The sequence below is a fragment of the Zonotrichia leucophrys genome, chromosome 2 (assembly GCF_028769735.1).
Source record: "Zonotrichia leucophrys gambelii isolate GWCS_2022_RI chromosome 2, RI_Zleu_2.0, whole genome shotgun sequence".
In the NCBI taxonomy this organism is placed as follows: Eukaryota; Metazoa; Chordata; class Aves; order Passeriformes; family Passerellidae; genus Zonotrichia; species Zonotrichia leucophrys.
In genome coordinates this window covers 55,132,792-55,155,367 of record NC_088171.1, presented here as the reverse complement: position 1 = coordinate 55,155,367, position 22,576 = coordinate 55,132,792, and the positions used below count along the sequence as shown (strand labels likewise).

Below are 22,576 nucleotides of genomic sequence, written 5' to 3'. Positions count from 1 at the left end.
TTTGTAACAGTTCGGGGTCAGGCCTCTGCATAGACCCTGGGGGGCATCCCCTGAGCTGGGGAGACACAAGAAGCTTCCTTCAAAAAGCCAAGAAGACCCCATTGGCTCCTTCCCCTGTTCCTATGTGTATTGCTGTGTCCCTGAGCCACTCTCTCCCTATTCCCTGACTGGCCCTTATCTTTGTACTGCCCCAAGACCAGGGTCACCCCCTGGCCCCTCGGGAGAGAGAAACTGAGACCCTCCATGTGTGCCTTGGACGTGAAGATCTTACCGAGAGACTGAATTTAACATCTGTGGATACCATGCAAAGGTCCTTTTTGCTTTTTTACCCTGGACTTTACTAGCAGCAGTTCAGGCTGCAACAAGTGGTGCACCTAGCACAGAGCTCTTGTCCTGGAAGACATCTGCACTAGACCGCCCCGAGAATTTGAGGTTTTTTACCCCAGTGTGGTGAAGTTTGTTATAAATGATCAGCCAGAAATACAAATCAATAAATGTGAAAGATTTTATTTTCACAACCAAAATATGGTCCTCAAAAACCCACAGTCAAAGAGACAGTGTCGAGCCTGGGATCGGCACTGGGTGAACCTGAATCCGACCTCTATCGCATCAGATCTCCCTCTGTTCATGAATGCCGTTTCCTGCGGGGCTGTTTTATACAGTTTTTATGCCTGAGGCAGAGGTGCCCTGATGTCTTTTGTAACCCCGCATATGTATGGAGTTTTCTTTCACTGTGCAGGACTGGACAATTGCTGTTTCCTGGGTAGTTGCGGGCCTGATCATGTCAGGAGAAGTCGTGTATTCAGACGTATGTTTCTGGAAGACTTCAGTTATCTTGACTGACGATATCTACCAAGTGATGATCATCCTTGGGTGTTCCCTGATGGCTCCAGAGGAAGCTCATCTCTGCACTGGCCACATTCTTTCATTAGTAAATGAAACATTGTTCTCCTGCTGCCTTTAGGAGTTTCGAAATTCCAGTGTAGTTATCTGTCTGCAGGCTGCTTGTGGTCAGAGGCTCATTGGATTTTACAATTTATATTGTATTCATTCTCCCCTTAAGCATGTATTATTTTTTAACAGATATTACAGGTTGAAATTTTGATTCCTTCCTCCTTTTAGTCTTGAGATTTTGGAAGACTGGGTTAAGATGGAAGCAGCATTCACCCATGCAGAACAAGAAGTTTACCTCCATCAAAAAAAGTCTTTTATTCAAGAAAAGTTTTGTTTTTCAGAGGGGCAATTGAAGTGTTTTGTACTGGTTACTTAAGCATTCTCCTTATATTTCACAGAAATCAGTCCTAACTGATGAATTGTTGAAAGCAGCTTGGGAAAAATTAACAACTAGCTAAGAATTCCATAAAGAATTCTATCCTTTATTTAATATGATGATCAAATGAGTCCTGAATCTTGGGGATGGTGAACCCCAGCTGAAAACCCTGCCTCCGTTTTTCCCTCTTCGTGCCCCTACCCTCTCCCCTGTTGCAAGGAAAGACTCCTTCAAGTTCTCCCGTCTTTACTCCTGCTGCCCAAGTTGGCTCTCACCGCATGGCCACGGCCACACGGTCACATTCACGTGCTCAAGATGGCGGCGACAGCCTGGCTGGGGCCACGGCATCTCCCCTTTTGCCCTCTGGTCCTCACGCCTCCTCCCACAGACGCATTTACCTCGGTTGCTATAGCACCAAAAGACATGGCGTGGGTGGCGAGACCTGACTCCCCTCACACCGAACTGCTGCCCCCACGGAAAGCCCACAGCTGCCCTGCCACTGCTCCGCATGGCTGGGGCGAGGCAGCCGATACTCTCTGCCCAGCATGCCCCATGACAGCCTGCTGCATGGGGGCCAAGGGTGGGCAGCGAGGCCGGCAGACCCAGGGCGCCGCTGTCGCCAGGCGGGCAGACAGTCCTGCCAGGAATGGCTCAAAGCCGCAGTCCTGGCAGTGAAACCGCCATCCCTTGCCCACCGGAGCTGCAATAGAAGCCCCGTGCCGGCAGCGCCCACAGGTGCCAGCCAAGAGAGACCCCCGGGAGGGGGCTGAGCTCCAGCATGGCTGCCAACACCAGGAGTGGGATGAACTATGCCAGCAGTGCCTCAACACCAGCACCAGTGCCAGCAACATGTCCAGCGCCACAAACACTGGCAAAGGTAAAAAAGTCCTTGCCATGACTGTTTTGGGGACAGTGAAATGGTTCAATGTAAAACACAGATACGGTTTGATCACCCAGAATGATAACAAAGATGATGTGTTTGTTCATCCGACTGCTATAAAAAAGAATAACCCCAGAAAATACCTTCACAGCTTAGGAGATGGAGAAATTGTGGAATTTACTATAATACAAGGAATAAAAGGCCCCCAAGCAGCCAGTGTAACAGGACCTGGTGGAGTTCCAGTGCAAGGTAGTAAACATGCACCAAACTGCAAACCTGCGAAATATTATCCATGTCACAGAAGTCCACACACCTACCAAGGGAATATAACACAAACCTGATAACTATCAAGCCCCAGTAACAGCCTAAAAACCAAAAGGGCACAGAACACCAATGAGCTGTCCTGTGCCCAGAAGTCCACCTCCATAATGACTGAACCTTTCAGTGAGATCTTCTAATACCCTTCCCCAATTCTTGTGGCCTCCCTGCCCCCTTCCCACTTTCCCCTTTTCCTTTCTGTTGTCCTATTACCCCATCTTTATGTTCCCGCAAATTCCTGCCTCCTTTCCCCCCTTTCCATGGCCTCCCTCCACCAATCGCTTCCCCAGAGTTCCTTCATAATACCAGAGGGACAGTGACTGGGAGGGAAAGAAATTTTCCCTAAAGTAACCATCTATTTCTTAACTGTTAATGATTTCTATTTGGAGTTTCCAACAGGCCCACCACAACCTACACTACCTCGTACAGAGCCAATCACAGCCAGCAACACTGCCCAACAACACTGGGAGTCTGGGGAGGACTGCAGTGACTGGTAGCTAACAAACACTACTCCAACTAACAAGTCCTGGCAGAGCCCCGGTGTGCTCACAGGCCTCAGTGGATGGGACTTTCTTCTCCACACTTCCTCCATCTCCTGCCAAGGGCCCAGGGACATGCGCCAGCTCAGACTGGGCCCTTCAGTCCTGGCTGAGCCCTGCTGTGTGTGTGCCCATCTCTGCCCCTGTCTCCTGGCTGGGCTGGGACCTGCCCTGCAGAGCTGCTCTCGGGGGTGCAGCCCTCAGACCTGGGTTGTAGCCTGTTATGCAAAACTCTAGGTTTAAAATGGCATAACTGCTCTGTTCTCTTTCCTGTGCTCATCATCAGTCAAGTAACAATGATCATTATTTTCCAGAAATGTCAGGGCCTTTTCATCTCCAAAGACACATTCAAGGACACATAACACACAGGTTATAACTGAAAATGGGATATTATTTTAATTTTTATTTTTCTCCATCTGTTTTGGAACTGATGCTCGCAACCATTACCACAATGTGCATGTGTAGCCAGGATCAGGCTGATATGTTCTTCAGTTTGGCTTTAAAACCCATTCTTTGTAGTCTGGAAAAAGCAAGTGACAGCTACAGAATACAGCAGCAGGAATACAGGCCCAGCAGTTCTTGTTTCCTGAAGGGTGAGAACACAAAGACTGAGGGTCTGTACCAACCTCACATAAAAAAGAAAGCATATGTGGTACTGTGGGGTATTTAAAGAATTATGACATATATTGATGACAAGCACAATTTTTGCCTTCCAAGACTTCCTTTGTTGCTGTTCTTCCTGGCCAGGGATGCATGGCCTGTGCTTGTGTGGCAGGCAGGAGAACTGAGAAGTGGCAGCTCTGGATAGATGCAAGAATCCCTGGGAAAATGGAGCCAAGGGAAGAGCAGAGCTCAGCCCCACTCCAAGCTTGCAAGGGGCAAGAGAGCCAGAGAGAGCCAGGGCACAAGTGGTGCCTTGGAGGTGTGAGGGCAGCAGGCAAGAATGGAGTCAAGGAGCCCAGAGGAGCCCTGACAGGGGGCTGTGCCCAGTGCTACAGACAGGAGGACAAGAAGTAACCCCCAGGCCACCCTTGGGGCCCACCCTGGGAAAGCTTCCTTTCCTCAGATAAGGATCATGAGGAACACCTTCAAGGAGGAAGAACACCTGGCACCTGGCCAAAATGGCCCAAACTATCCTGGGCAAGAGGTTGTGCTCAGTGAGGCAGAGGAAAGCAAAGAAACCCCAGAGACACTTGCAGCCCACTGTAGGATAAAAAAAAGACTTCCTTCCCCCAGATGCAGGGCATGACAGGCCATCTTCATGTAGCATAAGCAGCAGAGACTGCCAAAGGGACCAAAAATGTACAAGAAGGGGATCACATGAGCCCTCAGCAGTGACCATGCTCAATGCTTCAGAGGCATACAGAACTGCCTCGGAGGAAAATTCCTCCCTGACCCCAGCACTGGCCATCAACTTTTCTCAGAGAATGTGAGAAAGACCTGTCTATTCCTCCCACAGGCTGGCCCTGCCTTCCAGAAGATGCCCAAGCCCTATTCTGCCCTGCCTGGAGTCATCTTTGGGGCTTCTGAGTCTGGCCACATGCCACCAGTCTGATCAACTTCAGGGGCACAAATCTTTGTGTGCCTGGCAGGGCACCAGTGGGTATTCCAAAGCACTGGGATCCTGTCAACATCTCAGCATCTCATTTCTTATGGCTGCTGCCCCTGGATTCAGAGGGGATGAAGACAGAGTGCTCTGCAGTGCTCCTCAAGTGTTCTTCCAGAAGGCCTTTCCTTGGTCTTACAACTTGGCTTGGTGCTCCTTCTCATCTTCTGAGAAGCTGAGGTCTGTTCCCTGAAGTCTGAAGCAGGATTTCCATCTATCCAGTGAGCTTTGAGCATGGCCCTGCTAGGAGCTGGCCTTGCAGCAGATAATCTTCACCAACCTCATCCAGCCTCCCTCAGCCCCCATCAAGTAATTACAGTAGCTCCTTAAGGACTTTCTCTTGGATGTCTTCAAGCTGACCCTGTGCCAGCTCTGTGAGTGGGACACAGGAGTCTCCATGTGCAACCCCACTCACTGTAGCCCTGCCCTCTGTCCAGTGTTCTTCATAGGAACATTGAACCATAGAATAGTTAAGGTTGGGAAAGACCTTAAAGATCATCAAGTCTGGCCATCAACCCAGCACCACCACCATGGCCAAACCATGTCCTTATGTGTCATATCCACATAGTTGTTGAGCACTTCCAGGGATGGTGTCATCTCCACTCTATTGGACAACTTGTTCCAATGTTCCAGTGTTTTAAAACCCTTTCAGTGCAAAAAAGTTTCCTAATATCTAATCTAAACCTCTCCTGGTGCAACTTGAGGTGATTTTCTCTCGTCTTATTACTTGTTAATTGGGAGAAGAGATTGACCCTCACCGGTCTATAACCCCTATAGTTGTAGAGAGGGATAAAGTCCCCCTGAACTTCCTTAGTGGGGGAAGGAAGCAATCCCAGCTCCCTCAGCTGCTCCTCATAAGACTTGTGTTCCAAACCCTTCACCAGCTTTGTTGACCTTCTCTGGACTTGCTCCAGTGCCTCAATATCTTGTAGTGAGAGGCCCAAAACTGAACACAGTATTAGGCCTTCAGAGGAAGGCCTTTGGAGTGCTGGCCCTGAGGCCGTCCCTGTGTCCATGAGTTGGCCCTTGCCCTTGGTGGCTATGCTAGACACAGCTTCCAGGTACTCAAGACATGTCCTCCTCTGCTTGGCTTCTAAGGACCAGTCTTGTGCTGTTACTCCTCTCTCAGGCCCTGGGAGAATTCAGAGACCACCCCTATCAGCTATTCCCTTCTGTGCCAGAGCTAATGTCTTTGAAGTCCCACAGTACAGAAGACTTGATCTGTTTGGTTACAAACTCTTTTCCTGGGGCATGGGTGGGCTGATTTCAGCAGCTGCAGGCCAGGGAAAAGCTAAAGTGTAGCCAGAGCCGTAGTCTGAGATGGACCAGTGCCATAAGACCACCAGGGAAACAGACACACTGAAAAAACAAGTGAACAGAGGTGACTGGTGTGATGAAAAGGTTGGTCATTTTTAGACCTCGAACATTTTGATCTCTGCCCAAAGCACAGTCAGGCAAACATGACTTCCAAACTGTGAGACTGGACCATTGTTGCTATTGTAGTCAAATCTGCTTGTCTCACTGAAACTAAAATGTGCAACTCCTCTGTTAAACACTGTAGTAGGGCATCTCAACCCCCCCTCCCTGTGCTCTGCCCCCTCCACCTTCCCCTCCATCCCCCCAAGAGCTTATCTGTTGCTTGTTAGCTGGTGAAATAACTCAGGGCATCTTGCCCCTCACACGAGCTTCACATGAGCTTGCTAATTGGTGAAATAACTCAATCAGGAGAGCTTGTCTTATAATGAGTTTTTTTGGCACCATGGGAACAATGGTTTCATCTCATCTTGCTGTGGAAGTGAGATGTGGAGAGATAAGCTGGAATTTTTGACTGACAGACACTTCCTTTTAGAACTTATAAAAACTACATCAAACTTTCACAAAGCAGGTCTTCCTCATATTCCCTGGAATTGTGTGGGGCTTTCTCCCCAAAGTTGGGATGTCCACTTTGTGGTTACTCCCTTGAGGGTCCAGTGAAAGGATTCTGTGTACACTCTTGTCGATTTGGTGGTAAGTTGCATAGAGTCCTAATCAATACTATTTCTTTGCTGGCTTTAATATTGGTGCCTAAATGTCATGCACTGTTTTATGTAATCAACACCTCCATTGGCTGGGTTTATATGGGATACAAAGCACACTTCAGTAATGGTGTAAAACTTTTAGAGCACTTTTCTCATGATGCCTAAAGATTTGTAGCTTTTTTCATATGTTTGTCACTTTATAGATTTTTTTATATATAGTTGTATACTTTCTGTTATTTTTCCTGCCCTCTCTTACATTTCAGAGCAATAAGTTAATAATTTTTAACATGTTGAAATTCTGTTTATTCCTATTCTTAAGAAGAGAATTTCTGGCACAAACATCTTGTTTTTCACCGGAATTTGAGAGACGCAACAAGATACAGGGCAAAGAACCCCCTGGACCAACTCCAAGGGGCAGAGCCAAGGGTGCATTACTGAGGCAACTGATCTAGCGGGATGTATCTGCTAGATATACTAATTATTTAATCTTATAAAAATTGTAAAAATCCTGTATCATGTGTGTGTAGCCATATTTGTGCACCTGAAAGCTTTCATTAAAGAATTGCATTTTATCTTACCGCTCTTGATATTGTTTGGAAAGTTTTTATTTTTTGATTCTAGGCAACACTCACTTTAACCTTTCTGAGAGATATTTGCCTACGTCTATATGTGGGAAGATGTTCTTACCTAAAGCCCTGTCAAGTCTCCTTTTTCTTTAAGATTTAGTAGTTGGACTACTAAAAGATTAAGTCAGGTATGATTATTGTAATTTTGTATTGTCATTTTTTTGGTGCCAAAATTGGTGTACCTTCAGATTGTGTGAATAAGGGCATTTATACCAAAGACAGTCTTTTGTGGTGATGCCAGAGATGAAAGAGAGAGTTTTTGTTCCCTCTGCATGAGCTTTGCAGAGATGTAAAGAGCATGTGTGGTTTCACCACCATTCCTCACCAATGCATCAAGGGACACTTGCTAAGGCACTGTTTATGGTGAGGTTGTCTTTTTAGAAAAAAGTCACAAATGTTTTTGTGTTCTTTACCATATTTTTCCTTGCACTTTAATAACTCTTTTCCTCCTTTAGTCTTCATTCTTGATCTCTTTCTTGGAGATGGTCATAATCCTATCTGTCTTTGTATTGCTCCTCCCAGTCATCATTTTTCTTCTTTAGGCACTCCATGCCCAGAAATAACCATCATAATCTTTGTCTGCATTCATTACAGATGGAATTTGTCTCTTTAGAACATGAGGAATGTGAAATATCCATAGTGGTACTGGTGAGCTCTCATCAGGGCTTTACACAATAGTTGCTTTTCTCATCTGACACACAGGAATGCTTTTTCCTGTATCCCATTCATGGCTTATTGTCATCCCGTGACCTACTCATGCCTCCCGGAACATTTGGCTCCTCCAGTGTCTTCAGACTGGACCAGAAACTTGTGTCACCCCACCTGACATGGTGGTACCTGTTTCTAGCCTGCAGTTCCTCATACAAGGAGTGTTTACTGATGTAGGGAATGTCTCTTCTGTCAGAGCTTCTGCTGGTGGGGAGGATGGAGGCTGTAGAACTACACCATGAGATAAAACTTTTCTTCCTCATGGGTGCCATGAAATCCAGAATATGAGGTGGACAGGGAAACCTAAATTCTTGAACAATGGTTTTTTGCTATCTGAATTTGAAGGGCCTGACCATGAACTTCCCTGTTTCCTACACTTGATGACAGCAAAGCATGAAGGCTGGAGCCCCCTTAATGCATCTCTCAGGCTCCACCCATGAGAGACCTGCTGGAGTCCAGCTCCACAGAGTCACAACCAGATCCAGCCTCTGCCAGCCAGCTGAGCCATGGACGAGGTCTGTGTGTGGGCTCTGAACATGGGGCTGTGGTGTCAGTCCAGCTCCTTTCAGAACTGGTGTCTGCCTCTTAAAAGCGGAAATATTCATGGCTGGCATTAACTGAGTTTCCATTGGGAAGTTTCATGGGAGAAAGTGCTCAGTCCAGGCACTACAAAAGACCAAACCTTGGTGGGTCAGTGAGATGCAGTTCATGTCCCTGCTGTCTTTGGGCATACACTTCACTCTCCTGGAGCACGAATAAAGCTTGCTGATGAACTTAAAAATGAATTCTGCAGCTATGTAATGAAAAGGAAGGTTGTTGCTGACATGGATAAGGAGGTGGCTGGATAGGTGGGCATCCAACACTAAAAGGCAATTGCCTCTCTTTAGAGGCCCTACATGCCTGGAGGAGAGGTGTCAAGAAGGATTAAAGAGTTTGCTTTTTATATGCCCACTTGAAACCATCTGTGATTGTCAGTGTCATGATATCATCCAGACACAAAGAAACTTATTTTCTTTTTAAATTATTGGATGAAAATATAAAAACCAGTCTTCTAGTATACACATGGCTATGAGTTTGCAAAACTGGTGCAATGAGTGCATAAAGTTGCCAGAACATATCTGTTCACTTGAAGAATCTTTAAATATAGCTGCAGAGAGCTGCCATCCTGGATGGACCGCTAAGTCATAGCTTGTATCCAGCCCTGACTCCTGGATGGACCTGGGGACCCATGATACAGCCCTGTCTCCAGGCCTGTTTCCAGCTGTATCTCTTGCTAGTCTCCCTGGCGGGCCCCTGGATCTGGCTCATTCCCTCTGTCACAGGGTCTTTTTGGAACAGGTTACTAGCTGCTGGCTCTGCCTGTATGGACCAGGGCATACGGGACGGTGCCCTGTTGATGGGGGCATGGGCCAGGGTAGCACAGCTGACCTGTACCAAGGTCAGCAGCAGGTCCTGACTTGCCTGCCTTCAGTGAGCAGCAGGCACTTGCTGCTCCCTGGCAGTCTCCTTGCCTAACTTCATCCTGAAACATTTTGCAATTAAGGTAATTCCTAAGCCAAAAGGTGTCAAAGTATTCATCAACCCATCAGCTGATTGCCCTCCATGAGTTTATCTGCCTCACCATGGAAGCTTCTGGTTGACATATGGCCAAACTGTAGACCACAAACTGATCCTCAGCAGGTGTCTGAGCATAAAAGTCTGGCAAAGTCATAAACATCTTAAAGGAAAAATTATGAGCAAAACTTAAATATAGGTTTTTCTATTAACTGCATTTATTATAAATGTCATCACTCATTGACTTTCCCCACGAATAAGCAAATAGCACAATTTACTGACAAATGAAACAAACTCAGGAATAATGAATACATAGCATCCCTTTCAGTAGCTCAAACCCATCACATTTTCTCTCCTGATCCTGTGTAATATACAGCAGGATATAAAGTCTGTAACCAAATTTTGTGAACTGACAATCAGAAGATCAAACATTTCTCACTGAGACATGTCCTAATGTAATGCCAGGAAGTACATCTCTGTATATAGTGTACCTTTATTTGATACAGGAAATATTCAAACATCATCTACAGTGCTTGGAGCAAGAGAAGCAGAGGTATATTCGTACATAATTTTATTTGGGTTTTTTTATTTTTTCCATGGAAGAGAGGCATCTACTTAGGAGCTGGGAATCTGAGGCATATGTAGTGTGTAGGAAATGTGTGCTTTCACTGTCACTACACTCCCCTTCTGTCACATCCACCTCCACTCATTTTCTTGTCTCTTATGATGCTGTCACTTTATTGTGTTGTGTTGAAGTGGAAGTAGCACCTATGCAAGATGAGCAATTTACAGCTCAAGTAAATAAAAGCAAATATACCAGTGAACAAGAAGTTAATCATCATCACACACACTGTGAAACCATCTGGTTTTCCCTGTTGGTGTGTGTGCTGGTGTCACAGACATCTTTTATAAAAAATAATTTCCTTAGGATTTTTCCTCCTGAGAAGCTAAGAGGCCTCAGGAACAAAATGTAAACAATGGTTATCTGCTGCTGTGGAATGCAACAGGTGGATCTTTGATTGGCCCATGTTGGATGTTCGTAATTAATGGCCAATCACAGTCAGCTGGCTTGGACAGAGAGCCCGAGCCACAAACCTTTGTTATCATTCTTTCTTTTTCTATTCTAAGCTAGCCTTCAGATGAAATCCTTTCTTCTATTCTTTTAGAATAGTTTTAGTGTAATATATATAAAAAATACAACAATAAATCAAGCCTTCTGAAACATGGAGTCAAATCCTCGTCTCTTCCCTCAACCTGAGACCCCTGTGAACACTGTCACATGCTGGTTTAAAACCCAGCAGGAAAATTAAACCCACTCAAGCTGCCCCCTTTTCCCCATCCTATTTCAAAAGTGGAGAAAACACCAGGAGACATTTTAGGACAAAATCACAATTTACTGAAAAATCGCAATAACCACAACAATATTGATAAAAAAGGGTACTCAGCTGGACTCCGCTCTGTGCCACCACTGCTCTCTCCCTTTTCTTTTTCTTGGAGCGGCATCTCAGGCTTGCTGGTGCTATCCTTCAGCCCTAAACCAGAAAACTCACCACTCAGAGGAACAGGAAAGAGACTGCTGGTGGCAGAAAGGGGCCAGTTCTGCCAGGCTGACCCTGAAACCTGCACATCCTCTCCCCTGAGCTAGGTGAAAGATGACAATCCTTCCATTTCTGGCCTTGGCTTCCTCCTGCTGAAACCATGCCTCTGCCATGATGTGGGTGGTATGGAATTAAACACTGCTAGAAGTTCCACCCATTTGCTCTATAACCATGACAGTGTGGTAAGAGCATTAACTCTGAAGAGTTACATAGTTATTGATATGACTCATTAATACATTCTATTACTCAATTAACAGAAAAACATGCCTTATTTTTTATGTTACTAATGTCCTTGACATGTTCTATATCCTGCCAAAGATTTTGGAAAAGTATTGGAAAAAGATTATTCCGTTCACAGTAAGGATCCTATTTTTGCCCATTCAGATTTCTTATTTGCCTCACTTGAATGATGTTAGTTCACCCAAATATGGTCTGTTCTTCACATGGTGTAAATCTCCATTATTGGATATGCTGTACCCACATGGTGATAATCTCCATCATTATCCATGGTATATCCAATAAGGAGAGGTCTTAAAAAGCCCATTGCACCAGATTCTGCAGAAAACACCATGAGACATGAAGAATGTGGTTTTATTAGAATGCTGGAGTTGGGAATGTACCTGGGAAGTATATTCTTAAACCTTACCCAGTCAATATTACCCTTTCTTGCTAATCCCTCCTCCCTCTCAACATGTTTTTCCTCCACAATTCAATTTCACCTGAGAGGTGTGAGTCCTCTGATTAGCTAGATTCTATCATCTTTGGTGATACCTCTCATCACTTAGCATAAGAGTAGAGGAGGAAGGTGCTGTCTCTTCACTATGTAGTTTACTATGGAGAAAGAATCCCATTCCCATTTCCTAGATTTTTAATTTTATATAAATTCCAGTTGAATCAGAAAACTGAAAGATCTGTTGAACATTTTTCCTTCCTAAAACACAAAAACAGGTTTTCAATCAAACCAGCTTCTTAGATCTAGAAGGAAAGGGGGAGAATTTATTTCTACGTTTCCAAAGATACAAAGTGTTATAGCAAGTCCCTTTTCTCTAAAATAACAAGAAAAAAAAAGTTTTTTGCAAATTTTTTTTTAGAGAGTGAAGAATACACACTGAGGGGAAGCCATTCCACTGGCTGTACAGGAAAGGAGTATAATGTAGATTATGCCTTGTTCTAGCAATTTAGGCACAAAAACATCTTTTCCTGAATTTCCTTTACATGATACAGGAAGAGAAGGAAGTGTCGTTCTTGAAGTGAGTATGTGCCAGTAGCTTGGTTTTTGAAAAATGGAGCTCTGGGGCAGTGGGAGAAAACCCAGAAATGATACATTAATGAAATCTGGAGGAGGAGAAATTAGAAGTGTCAGAGGTTTTCTTAATAGCAGAATTCCCTCTGAAATATGAAAGTGATTAGCCAAAATGGGCTTGCAGAGGCAGGAACTGTAATCCATTGCTGACTCTTAATACAAAACAAGTATTTTGGAATTAGCAAAATTCAGCAGAAGTTAGCTCATACAGAAACCCCACTCACATATCCATGAAAATCAAGATGCAAAATGCCATATACTGTCTGTTTGGCAGAGATGGATAGAGTGAGAGAGGAAGGAAGAGTCATTGGCAGTTTAGAATTTTAGAATTTGATTTGTTAATTTTCGAAGAGGGCAAGACTGGGTCTTGTGTGTTTAAGGGGTGAGTAAAGGGCCTGTAGTGTGAGGTACGACAGCTTGCTCTGACAGTGCCCTGCATCTGTCACTTGAGAAAAGAGGAAAAAGAGTCCCCCTAGTGTACCAATGCTGTAAGCAGGAGCGTCTTGCTCAATTCACTAAATCTGCTGCAAGTTCTGCTGTGGCATGTAATCAAGTGCCTAAAGGCAGTTTAGTAAACCCCGGGGCTCTGTTGATCACAAGGCTTCTAGTTCAGGACAGAAAAAACAATACACAATCATAAATAATGAGCTTTTTAAAATGACCATGTGTTTTAACACATTTTAGCTATGAAGTAATTGGGTTTTGCATTGCTGTATAATTCTAAATACTAGATTTTGCCACCCAGGAAACATATATTCTCCTGAAAAACAGGAAAGAAATTATTTTACACAGTAATACTTTTTTTCACAAGTTCTTAGCTGTGTATCTGTGAGGTAAAATCAAGCACATTATTCTAATCAAAAGTACCTTTTTAAAATTATTGTTTCAATTAAACAGGGAAAGTCTACTGCAGTTAAAGGTATTCAGTTTTACATTTTCCCTGGCTGCCAGAAATCCAGTGTGCAACTCAGGCATTTTAGCACTTTGAATTTGCACTGTCAAATATTAAGTGATAAATCGGCCTCCTTCCTATGTAAGGCCTCTCTCAATGATTTTAGGTAGAGTAATGCAAACCTTTGTGGCAGGTGCTGAAGGGGAATGTGTGTAGGAAGGCATAGCTGCCATAGATAGCTGTGACTTCATAACTATTTTCCTCTCAGGTATGCTGAAGTAGAGCCATGGATAAAAAGTTTCAAAGGAGAACAGAAGGTCTCTGTTGGAGATGCAGCACAGCTGGTTGGTAAGCAGTATTTGTCATTCTGTCTTTCAATAATTTTCCACAAGATGCTCGTGCTAGAGCAAACCTGGCAAGTCAAGTTCCCCTTTGCACCCTGCTCTCCATCTGAGTCTGCCCTGTGGCAAATTAGGCGCTATCTTGCTCTCTCACCTTTTTGACTGCTGACAGGAGAGCTAAATCACCTTTCCAGCAGCAAAGGAAGTATGTGTTTTCAGGAGAGTGAGTGAGTAGGGAGAGTGGGAGATGTTAGGGAGATAATTCCTCAGAGTAAGTAAGAAGACAAAGTGGGGCCCACACCTTTCAGGAGACGGCCAGTGGAAGGCCTGAAGGATGAGAAGCAAAGATGAAACAGTGCTCAGGGATCAGCTGTGCGGCCCCTACAGACATGATCAGATAGATTTGGCTGAGGGAAAAGGTCTCCAGCTCCTCAGAGGTAAGGCCAGCTCCAGCAGTAGCACAGGAGGCTCTTGCAGCTGTTCAGATTACCAATGGTGCTGTAAATTATGCAGAGGCATTACCTGCAGGGATTTTGTTTCACATTTTAGATAGTAGATTGGCATTTCCTGGAAGTGTAGGTTAAGTATGGTAAAAAGATAGGTAGCATATATCTCACTCTGGGAGGAGGGAGCTCTTGCAGCTCTGCTGGTGTTGTGTGCAAGCCACTGGTTGCTTAGTGGTATGTAAGGGTGCAGACTTGTGTGCATACAGCACTGTGCTTATTTCTGTTCTGCAACAAATGTCTCTGTCAGTGTCTCCGCTAATAGCAACCTCGCAGTGCTAATCACCAGGTTTAGTTAAATGAGTGAAAGGAATTTGAAAGGTGTTTGTGCACACCTACTGCAGAAAGGCTTCTCCTGAAGAAAAACTGTAAAATGGACATCCTTAACTTTCCTTTCAAATTCATGTGCAGTATTTGATTTTGGCATGTCTGTTTTCCTGGAGACAGCTGAGGCAATCTCCTCTACTCACTCACCCACTTACCAGTTGTACTTTGAATTGCTTGTGATGATATGGATGTTGATTATGGCCTTCACAATACTGCCTGGTTTTTCTGTAAAATTGTCCTGGATGAAGAGATGCAGCAAATTCTCAGCTGACCAGAAGGCAGCCCAAGGTATTAGTTCAGTGTATTTTCTTTCATGAGTAAGAAGCAGATAAGATTTCAGCTCAAATGGTGCATTTTATTTATATTTATAGATGAAATGCATAGCAAATGATGGAAACAACATTTCAGGTACTCCTTCCTCCTCCTTCCAGAGGCAATGTTTCATTGTTAATATTGTATATCTTTCTAAAAATGCTTGATTTGAAAACTTTGTTATGCTAAAATATTTTGTTGTCCTAGGAACACTTCTGGGTCCCCCATGCATCTACATGTGAACTGTTCTTATTTCTAATTTTTAAAATATGTATCAAAATTTCCTTTCTTAAGTTTTTTCTTAACATTTAAATAAATAATTGTATTATAAAAACTCAAAAACTGGAGATTCCCTGCCTATCTCACTCCCTCAACATACATTTCATTTGTTCTATACTTCCATGTGTATGCACATACATACACATATACATGCATGCACACATATATGCACATATACATGCACTCCATCACATTCCAAACACTTCTGGATGTTGAATCTTCAAATTCTGTGGTAGGAGACTGGCAAGTGCCTGCAATTAGAATATTGTTGATATTCTCACATTTCATTGACCATAAAAGCTAAGATCAATATTTTCAATGCCTTTAAAAATGAAATAATAATGTCAAAATATTGCCAGGAACTTATTGAAATGAAAAGCGTGTGTTAGGTTAAGCATAGAGACTAGACTGGGATTTTTTTTCTGCATTTTTCCTTTTGACATCCTTTAGAAAGTGTGTTGTTTGCACTAGTAACTGAAATGCAATTTGAGGAGGATAGAAAGATGCACTAATATTTATATGAAGCTGTAATATAGCAAAAAGTATATGGGCTGTTATTATACTATATTGCCAGAGGACTGTATTGATCTTCAAAGGGTTAAAGTGCTACGAGGTTACATTAATGTCACCCTTCAGCAATCACTGGCCAATAACGTATCAGCAATCAATGCTGCAGCATGTCGTTCAGGACACTCAGTTTTTGGAGACAAGTGGGTGATATATTTTGACAAGAATAAAAAATAGTCTTGGAAATTCTTGCAAATCTTAACTCAGAGGGGGAGATACATGAAACAAACTGCTTCCATTTGAAAAAAATGGTAATGTTTGCCTTCCTAAGTAACAACATTTTATGTCAGTTCAGTGGAGCAGTGAATGAACCAAAATTCTGCTAACCTTCAGAATGGAAAGGATTCTGTAAGTAGGATTTACATAGTCTGAATATTTAATATTTGGAGTGCTCATCACAGCTCACATAAACTAATACTTAAATATATATTTCCAGTAAAGAAAACATTTGACTTCTGGTGGAGTAAAGCAGTGAAATGTTTTGACTTGTGAGTACAGACACAGGTTTCTCAGCTCCTGCTTCTTTTTTTCCTGTTAGAAATTTTTTTTCATCGAGTTCTCATAATCTCTGCAAATCCAAAGATGGCAACACAAGCCACTTCACTTTGACACAAAAGAAACTTAAAGAAAAAAAAATCAAGAACCCAAAAAGCTTTAAAGTAGAAGGCTAAAGGGGGGAAACAAAATCAGAGGCTGCAGGAGGACGCGAGGGGTTAAAGTTCTGACCACTGTCTGCATATATAAAATCATATCACCTTATCTGAAAAGTTTAGGCTCTAAAGAAAACACTCAGTTTAAAATACCTTTTAGGTATATTAAATCTTTAGGCTGAAGATTACAGCAAGTGTTTTCTCTTTGGTGAGTAGCTGTTTGTCTCACTTTATTTACTTGGTATTGGGTATTTGTCAATGTCATTTCATATCTGCAGAAAATTCATACGTTCTATGGAAGTATGTATGTGTGTGAGAGTGCTGAAGGTCACATGACTATTTCATCCTATTTGGTGGAGCAGCTTGACTTTTTTCCCTTGCTTTTGGTGATGGTTGTGAGTGCAGAAGTTGATTGACAGATGCATGCCAGAAACCCCCATTCTCCTTTTCAAAGACTACATATGATGGATTGCGATCTTTCAGCTCAGCAGGACACAGGGACCATGCAAGCTGTAATTGGTCAGGTATGGAGTCAGCCATTTCTCAACTCCCCTTTTATTTTTTTTTTTTTTTCACAAGGGTCTAACCATATGATTCACATAATTCATATTTACAGTACCATCTTTCTATCTGTATCTTCAGCTACCAATGAGTGTAGTACTGAAAGTGAGAAAGGCAAAAGAAACACAATAATCTGGCCAGGGAATCACTAGAAAAAACTAAATTACCATCCTTTTCTTCTAATAAACCCCGTTTTAGTCTGAGCTTTATCAAATCAATGTATTTATTAATTTGCTGTTTCATTTTGTTTAAATATGCTGAAGTACAAGAAACGAGGAGTGAAAGTGTTATGTTTGCTGGGGAGTTGCTTTCTATTTGTAATGCTGTTCATTATTTTTATATTGACTGTATTCCTGTGCTAGATGCTGTGGCTTTTATTTTTTATTTTTATTTTTTCCTCTTATACTCCTAATCCAGATAATGTGTGATTGAGCCTGGTAAATGTAGTAGTCTTTGCTGCTGCAGAGGGGCAGCCTGCAAATTAAACACTGCCACAATCTGAAAGGTCCAGGTGGTCTGCTCGTGCTTCCTAATGCAATCCAGCACAACAGCTTTAATAAACAGCTCTATTTAGTTCTCCCTCCCTGTATCCAGGGAAGTGAACTGGGGCTGCTGTGATGAAATGCCAGAAGAATATCTCTCAAAGGCCTCACAAGCTGATTTTTAGAGCTTTTCCGTTTTGTCGTCTTTGTCTTCCAAATGGGTCAGTGAGTCCTTCTCTTTCTGTTTTGTGATTTCTGATAAGTCTGTAGTTTTTATATGTGTGATTTAACCATGCTGTTTTGAGCTTTAGCCAGAAGAGAGAAAAATCATTGTCTTTTCATTTGCTTCAAATAATAACCTGAAGTGGGGAAAGAAATTATTTTGTTCTGATGAGCAGGGAGGGCTGTTTTCCTGTGAAAGCAGTCAGAGTCAGATAAGGGTGCCTGTTTTTCTTCTTCTAACAAAATTTTAAGTGCTCAACACTTTCTCATTAACCACTGACTTGTAAATCATTCTCTGGTAAAGGGTATTTTTTGAACTCTCAAAAGTTTGTGGTTTTTTGCATATGTTTCCAGTACAGTGAACGCATGCTGCTGAAATGATGACATAGTGTTTGTTTTCTATATGTTGATATAATGGTAGAAAAATACTCAGTCTATACATTGTTTTCATCTAAATTATGGCAAAGCACTGAAGTCCCTCAAAGCACATGGTTTATTAATACCATCGTACATAGTAATGCATTTTTGGGCGGAAAATGTCAAATATGTAATGCCATGTTTACCACAGACTTTTATTGCTTTAAATATTTTAAAAATAGAAGATACATTTTTTATTAAAAATCCTCCAAACGTTCACAGCTTTCTATTAGGCTGGCTTATACCTAAAAAAGTGGGGCATGCTTGCCAGTACTACATTGTGCAAAAATATGTATTTTAGACTGTGTTAATTACCTTTTTGCTTAACTTGTTCAGTCTTACAGAAATATATTTAATGATTCTAAGGGAGATACAATGGCAAGGTTTTGAGCAAGTGCTCTTGACAGAAAATGTACCCTGAAATCTTTATAAAACTGAAAGCTTGTAATATCTCTTTAATGTAAATTTTGTTTTCACATGTAAGAAAGTGTAAGTTAGCTATTTTATGTTTAAGGCTTGCCAACTCTCAGAAAGTGGTTTTGAGGCTGGAAATGGCAGAAGGATTTTTTTTTCTGTGTGTAACATTCCATATTTCATGAATGAAAAAAAGTTCAGTGAATGTCTGGAAAAATGTTTATATCATGTGTTTGTGTATTTCTTTTCCTAAAATTAATAGCAAGAGCATGTACTTGAAAGAAAAATGAATTTAGGTATTTTAGGTGATTAACTGCTGTGGGTTTTCTGTCCTAGACTTTATAGATGTTATTTTTCTGAAACTTACTGTCTTAGGTGCTGCAAACATTTTTTTCAGATCAGCATGTGTGCATATTTACATTTCATATATGTAAGTGTGCGCATCAAAATGGGTTCATAAATCCACAAAATTTTCAAGTATGTTTTTGTTTTGATTAATTGTCCAATGTTCGGTTGTTATTAGCTATGTGCTACGATAGAAAAAAAAGTTTAATTATTTTTTTGATAAAAAATTGTGCATTTTCTGGTTGTATAATAAAGGAGTTAGTTAAAATGGGGGAATCTCAGGACAATCAGTATAATTAACATATTTTGCTGAAAATAGACATAGACTTTCTGTAAGTACTTTAAGAAAAAATAACTATCAAAAGGCAGGGCCTATGGCAGAAAATCTAAGTCTCTATTTTGTATTGATAAATAGTTAAGGTTTGCATATTTAGTAGTTGCATAGTTTTAGAAAAGGCATTTATTTCCTGACAGTATTAGAAAAAGTTATTGAAAGTCTTTGTTAACTTTCAAACCTCCAAACCCAAAAAATTGTATAAATGTATACAATTTGGCCTTTTTATATCAGCATTGCATTTTTTTTTCTGCCATGACAATTTTTTTTTACTAGTCCTGCAGATGTAGCTCTAAATTCAATCTTGTTTACTGCTAATGGAACGTGAACTCGCCTAATTAAAAATCCAAACTATATGTGTATAGCTGATGCAATGGAGATCAGACACAGTAGCAGATTTTTGTAGTTCAAGCATTAGTCTGTGTATGACACAAATGGAATAGAAGGAGCATACCGATTTAAAGGCATTTTCAACACCAAATACTTGTTCATCATTAAGTGCATTTTTTACTTTTTTTTTTTTTTTTTAAATCTAGATTTCAACTGTCTTTAACCACCAGTCCACAGTGATTCCCACTGGTGATGGCAATGGTGTGCAGAGTGTACAACTCTGACCGCTACCCAGCACCTGGGTGTACTGGGTCCAGGGTGCAGAATTGCTTGTGAGCCTTCCCTCTGGATTTTTCCTCCCCCAAGCAAGCAATAAAACACCCAAGTACTCTGAAGAACAACCTCCTTGCCTTGTGTGTCAAGATCTAGAAGCTCATTGCTCATTGTGATTTTGATTCATAACTGGAGTGTTTGGCATGAAACCCTGATCCCTGCCAGCAATAGTCTGTAGCATCCTTCCTTGCATGCCAAACCACAATATCCATGATTTCTTCAATGGTGTTTGGCTCTTATAGAAACTATTAGCTGGATTTTTATGCCATATTCGCTGTATATCCTGAGCCCATCTGAATGAACAGATAATTGTAATCTAATTATTCCAATAACGTTGTAATTTTCTGCCTTGCATGCTTTCTAAAACCTCTACTATACCTTTTTCTTATTCTTTTTTTCTCTCCATCTTTTTTTTTTTTTTTTTTTGTTTCCCCTCAGACCTGAGCTTGTGAGTGACAGGTTAGTTCATCAGCATTACAGCCCTCCTGTTTTTGTCTCATCTCATGCAGACAGGTCACTGTGTCCAATCACCCTTCTGGCTCTGCTGTCCCCAGGGGAGCCCAGGCCAGCCTGCCATCTTGATCCTCCGGCCTGAGGGCCCGCGCTGGCTGCACATTTCTGTGTTCACTGGTTCTTGCAAATACACCAAAGTGGGAAAGGGGAGGGGAGCAGCTTAAATTAGATCTCTGTATATCGAGAGGAAGTAAATTAGGTAACAATCTTCTTCAAATAAGCCTGTGTTTGCAGTTATTACTGCTATGTTTGAGTTCTCTTTCTACAGGTTTAGCATGTTTATTTCTGTATTTAAGTGTATCCTCCATGAGATCTCACCATGTAGCAAATGCTATTTATGCAAGGGTAAACATGCTTTTTCCCCACAGAGAGCTCTCTAAAACCCAGTTTATGAATCTGATACATTGCTGCAGCCAGTGTGGGTCTTTCTGTTCTGTTTCATTTTGTTGCCTTTTTTACTGGTTTTTTTTTTTTTTTTTGTACTCTTCCTCATGATTAACCACAACACAACATGTTTCAGAGAAGCCATTCCTTTTGCAACTTTTGGTCACCTTTCAGAATTTTAGATTTCAGAAGTTTAATCTGTTGTCAGTGCTGCTTTTATAATGCAGACTGACATGTACCCAGGAGTTTAATTTTTACCAAATGAAGATCAGATCTGTAATGTTATTTTGTCTTGAGCAATCTCTACATGATTTTTTTTATAGCAGTAGAGAAGTTCTTTTTCTCTTGGAATATCCAGCTCTAACCTAATATAAAGAATTGCCTATAACATAAACAAATAGAAAATAACCATATGTAAAATTAGCACCCACTTTGGTAAGACAGTGAGGAATTGTGCCATTTTGTCTGCAGTTTGGGACAAATCCTGTTCTTTCAAGTAAGAATTAGACCCATCACTGTAAGAATGACTACTTGCATAAGTAAGGCCAGACAACATATCCCCTTGGCTGCTCACTGGATATGCAGAACAAAAATTGTGGTCCTTTGCTGTCACCAACAGTGGTTTTCTGCAGTTCAGGACTGTGAGAGAGAGACTTATGGACAGGTACCCATTGACTGGTTTTTTTCAGTAGTAGAGAGACAATGTAAACAGTAAGAAATATGTTTGAAAAACGTCATACTTTTTAATATTTATGAACAAGCTGGTACTCTGATAATGAAGCATTCCATCTTTGCAGAAACACTCTATTGTACACACTCTCTAGAATATTGTGTCCCTAAGAATTATTATTGTAAGGAGATGCAGGAATGTGGCTGTAATATTTTACAGTATTTGTTGTAGAGGACTTTGGATCTTGTTAATTTAATATATGTAAATTCTTTGGTCCTAGGCCTGGATTCCAGCAAAAGAATGCATTTTTTCTGTTGACTTCTGTTTTTACAGCAGAAAATATGAATTTTTATCATTTTGATTCATACTTAAAAAGACTTTTCTTCCTTTCACACCAAAATTGGATTTTAATTGAAATCAGCTTTCTAAAATATATTTAGTAATTTTCTCTGATTTTCTTTTTTCTGTTCTGTACTATTGCGTGGTTTCATCTGTGGGTCACAGCAGCCAATTAAGAGGTCAAATCTTAAAAAAGCTGTGATTTGTACTCTGTGTATATTCACTATATTCTAATTGTAAGAGAAAAATGAAGTATGTCAGATGACCTTTAAATTGCTGGACAAGTGACACTCCTTCAGTGATGTAGATTATTATCTTTTGACAATGCATTTACATTCAAGTACCTCTGTTATGTTTCCTAGATTCCAGACTGATAAACTAAATATCAGTCTGGCCCACTTTTGTGTGTACAGTGCATAGAAGTGACTGCTGAGCCTCTTATCTTACAGTGACCTGTAGCTGTAACAAGACTTTTATTTTTCTTCTCTGATCTTAACTGCAACTGAAATGGAAGAAAATAAAAGGACAATCAAAGAGAAACTGTATACAGCACTTTCAACATTAGATGAAGATGTGGCAAAATATTATTTTTTCCTGAGATTTACATCATTCAGCAACATTAATAATGTAACTTTTCATTCTGAAATTCTAAAGATGGAAGAGCCTCGGATCAGGCAATTTTGAATATATTTATCTCTCACTAAACTTAACTAGACTTAAGCATGTACTTATAAGTTGATCAGCAAATCACTTTAGCCCATAAGAAGTCTGCAATTGCTAAAGCTTCAAGTGCAGAGAATGATACTGAATTCAATGGGGCTCCTCATATATATAACAATTGCAGGATCTTGTCCAACAAGCCTATTGTGTTACTGCTAATAAATATAACAAAGTCTGGCTTAAATGCTAACTAAATAATTGTTATGCAAACTGTTTTACAA

The 22,576-nt window shown here is 41.3% G+C and overlaps 1 protein-coding gene across 2 annotated transcripts in view; it reads left to right on the top strand.

Moving 5' to 3' along the window:
* Positions 1-15,838: 15,838 nt before the first annotated feature.
* Positions 15,839-22,576, top strand: part of POU6F2 (POU class 6 homeobox 2) — a 313,083-nt gene continuing 306,345 nt past the window's right edge. The window contains exon 1 of one of the 2 annotated variants that reach the window (XM_064703390.1): positions 15,839-15,892. In XM_064703390.1, coding sequence (XP_064559460.1) covers positions 15,890-15,892 — 3 coding nt within the window. In that variant the 5' untranslated portion in view covers positions 15,839-15,889. Of the gene's footprint in view, positions 15,893-16,710; positions 16,816-22,576 lie in introns of those variants that run through there. The other variant, XM_064703389.1, reaches the window with a different exon arrangement.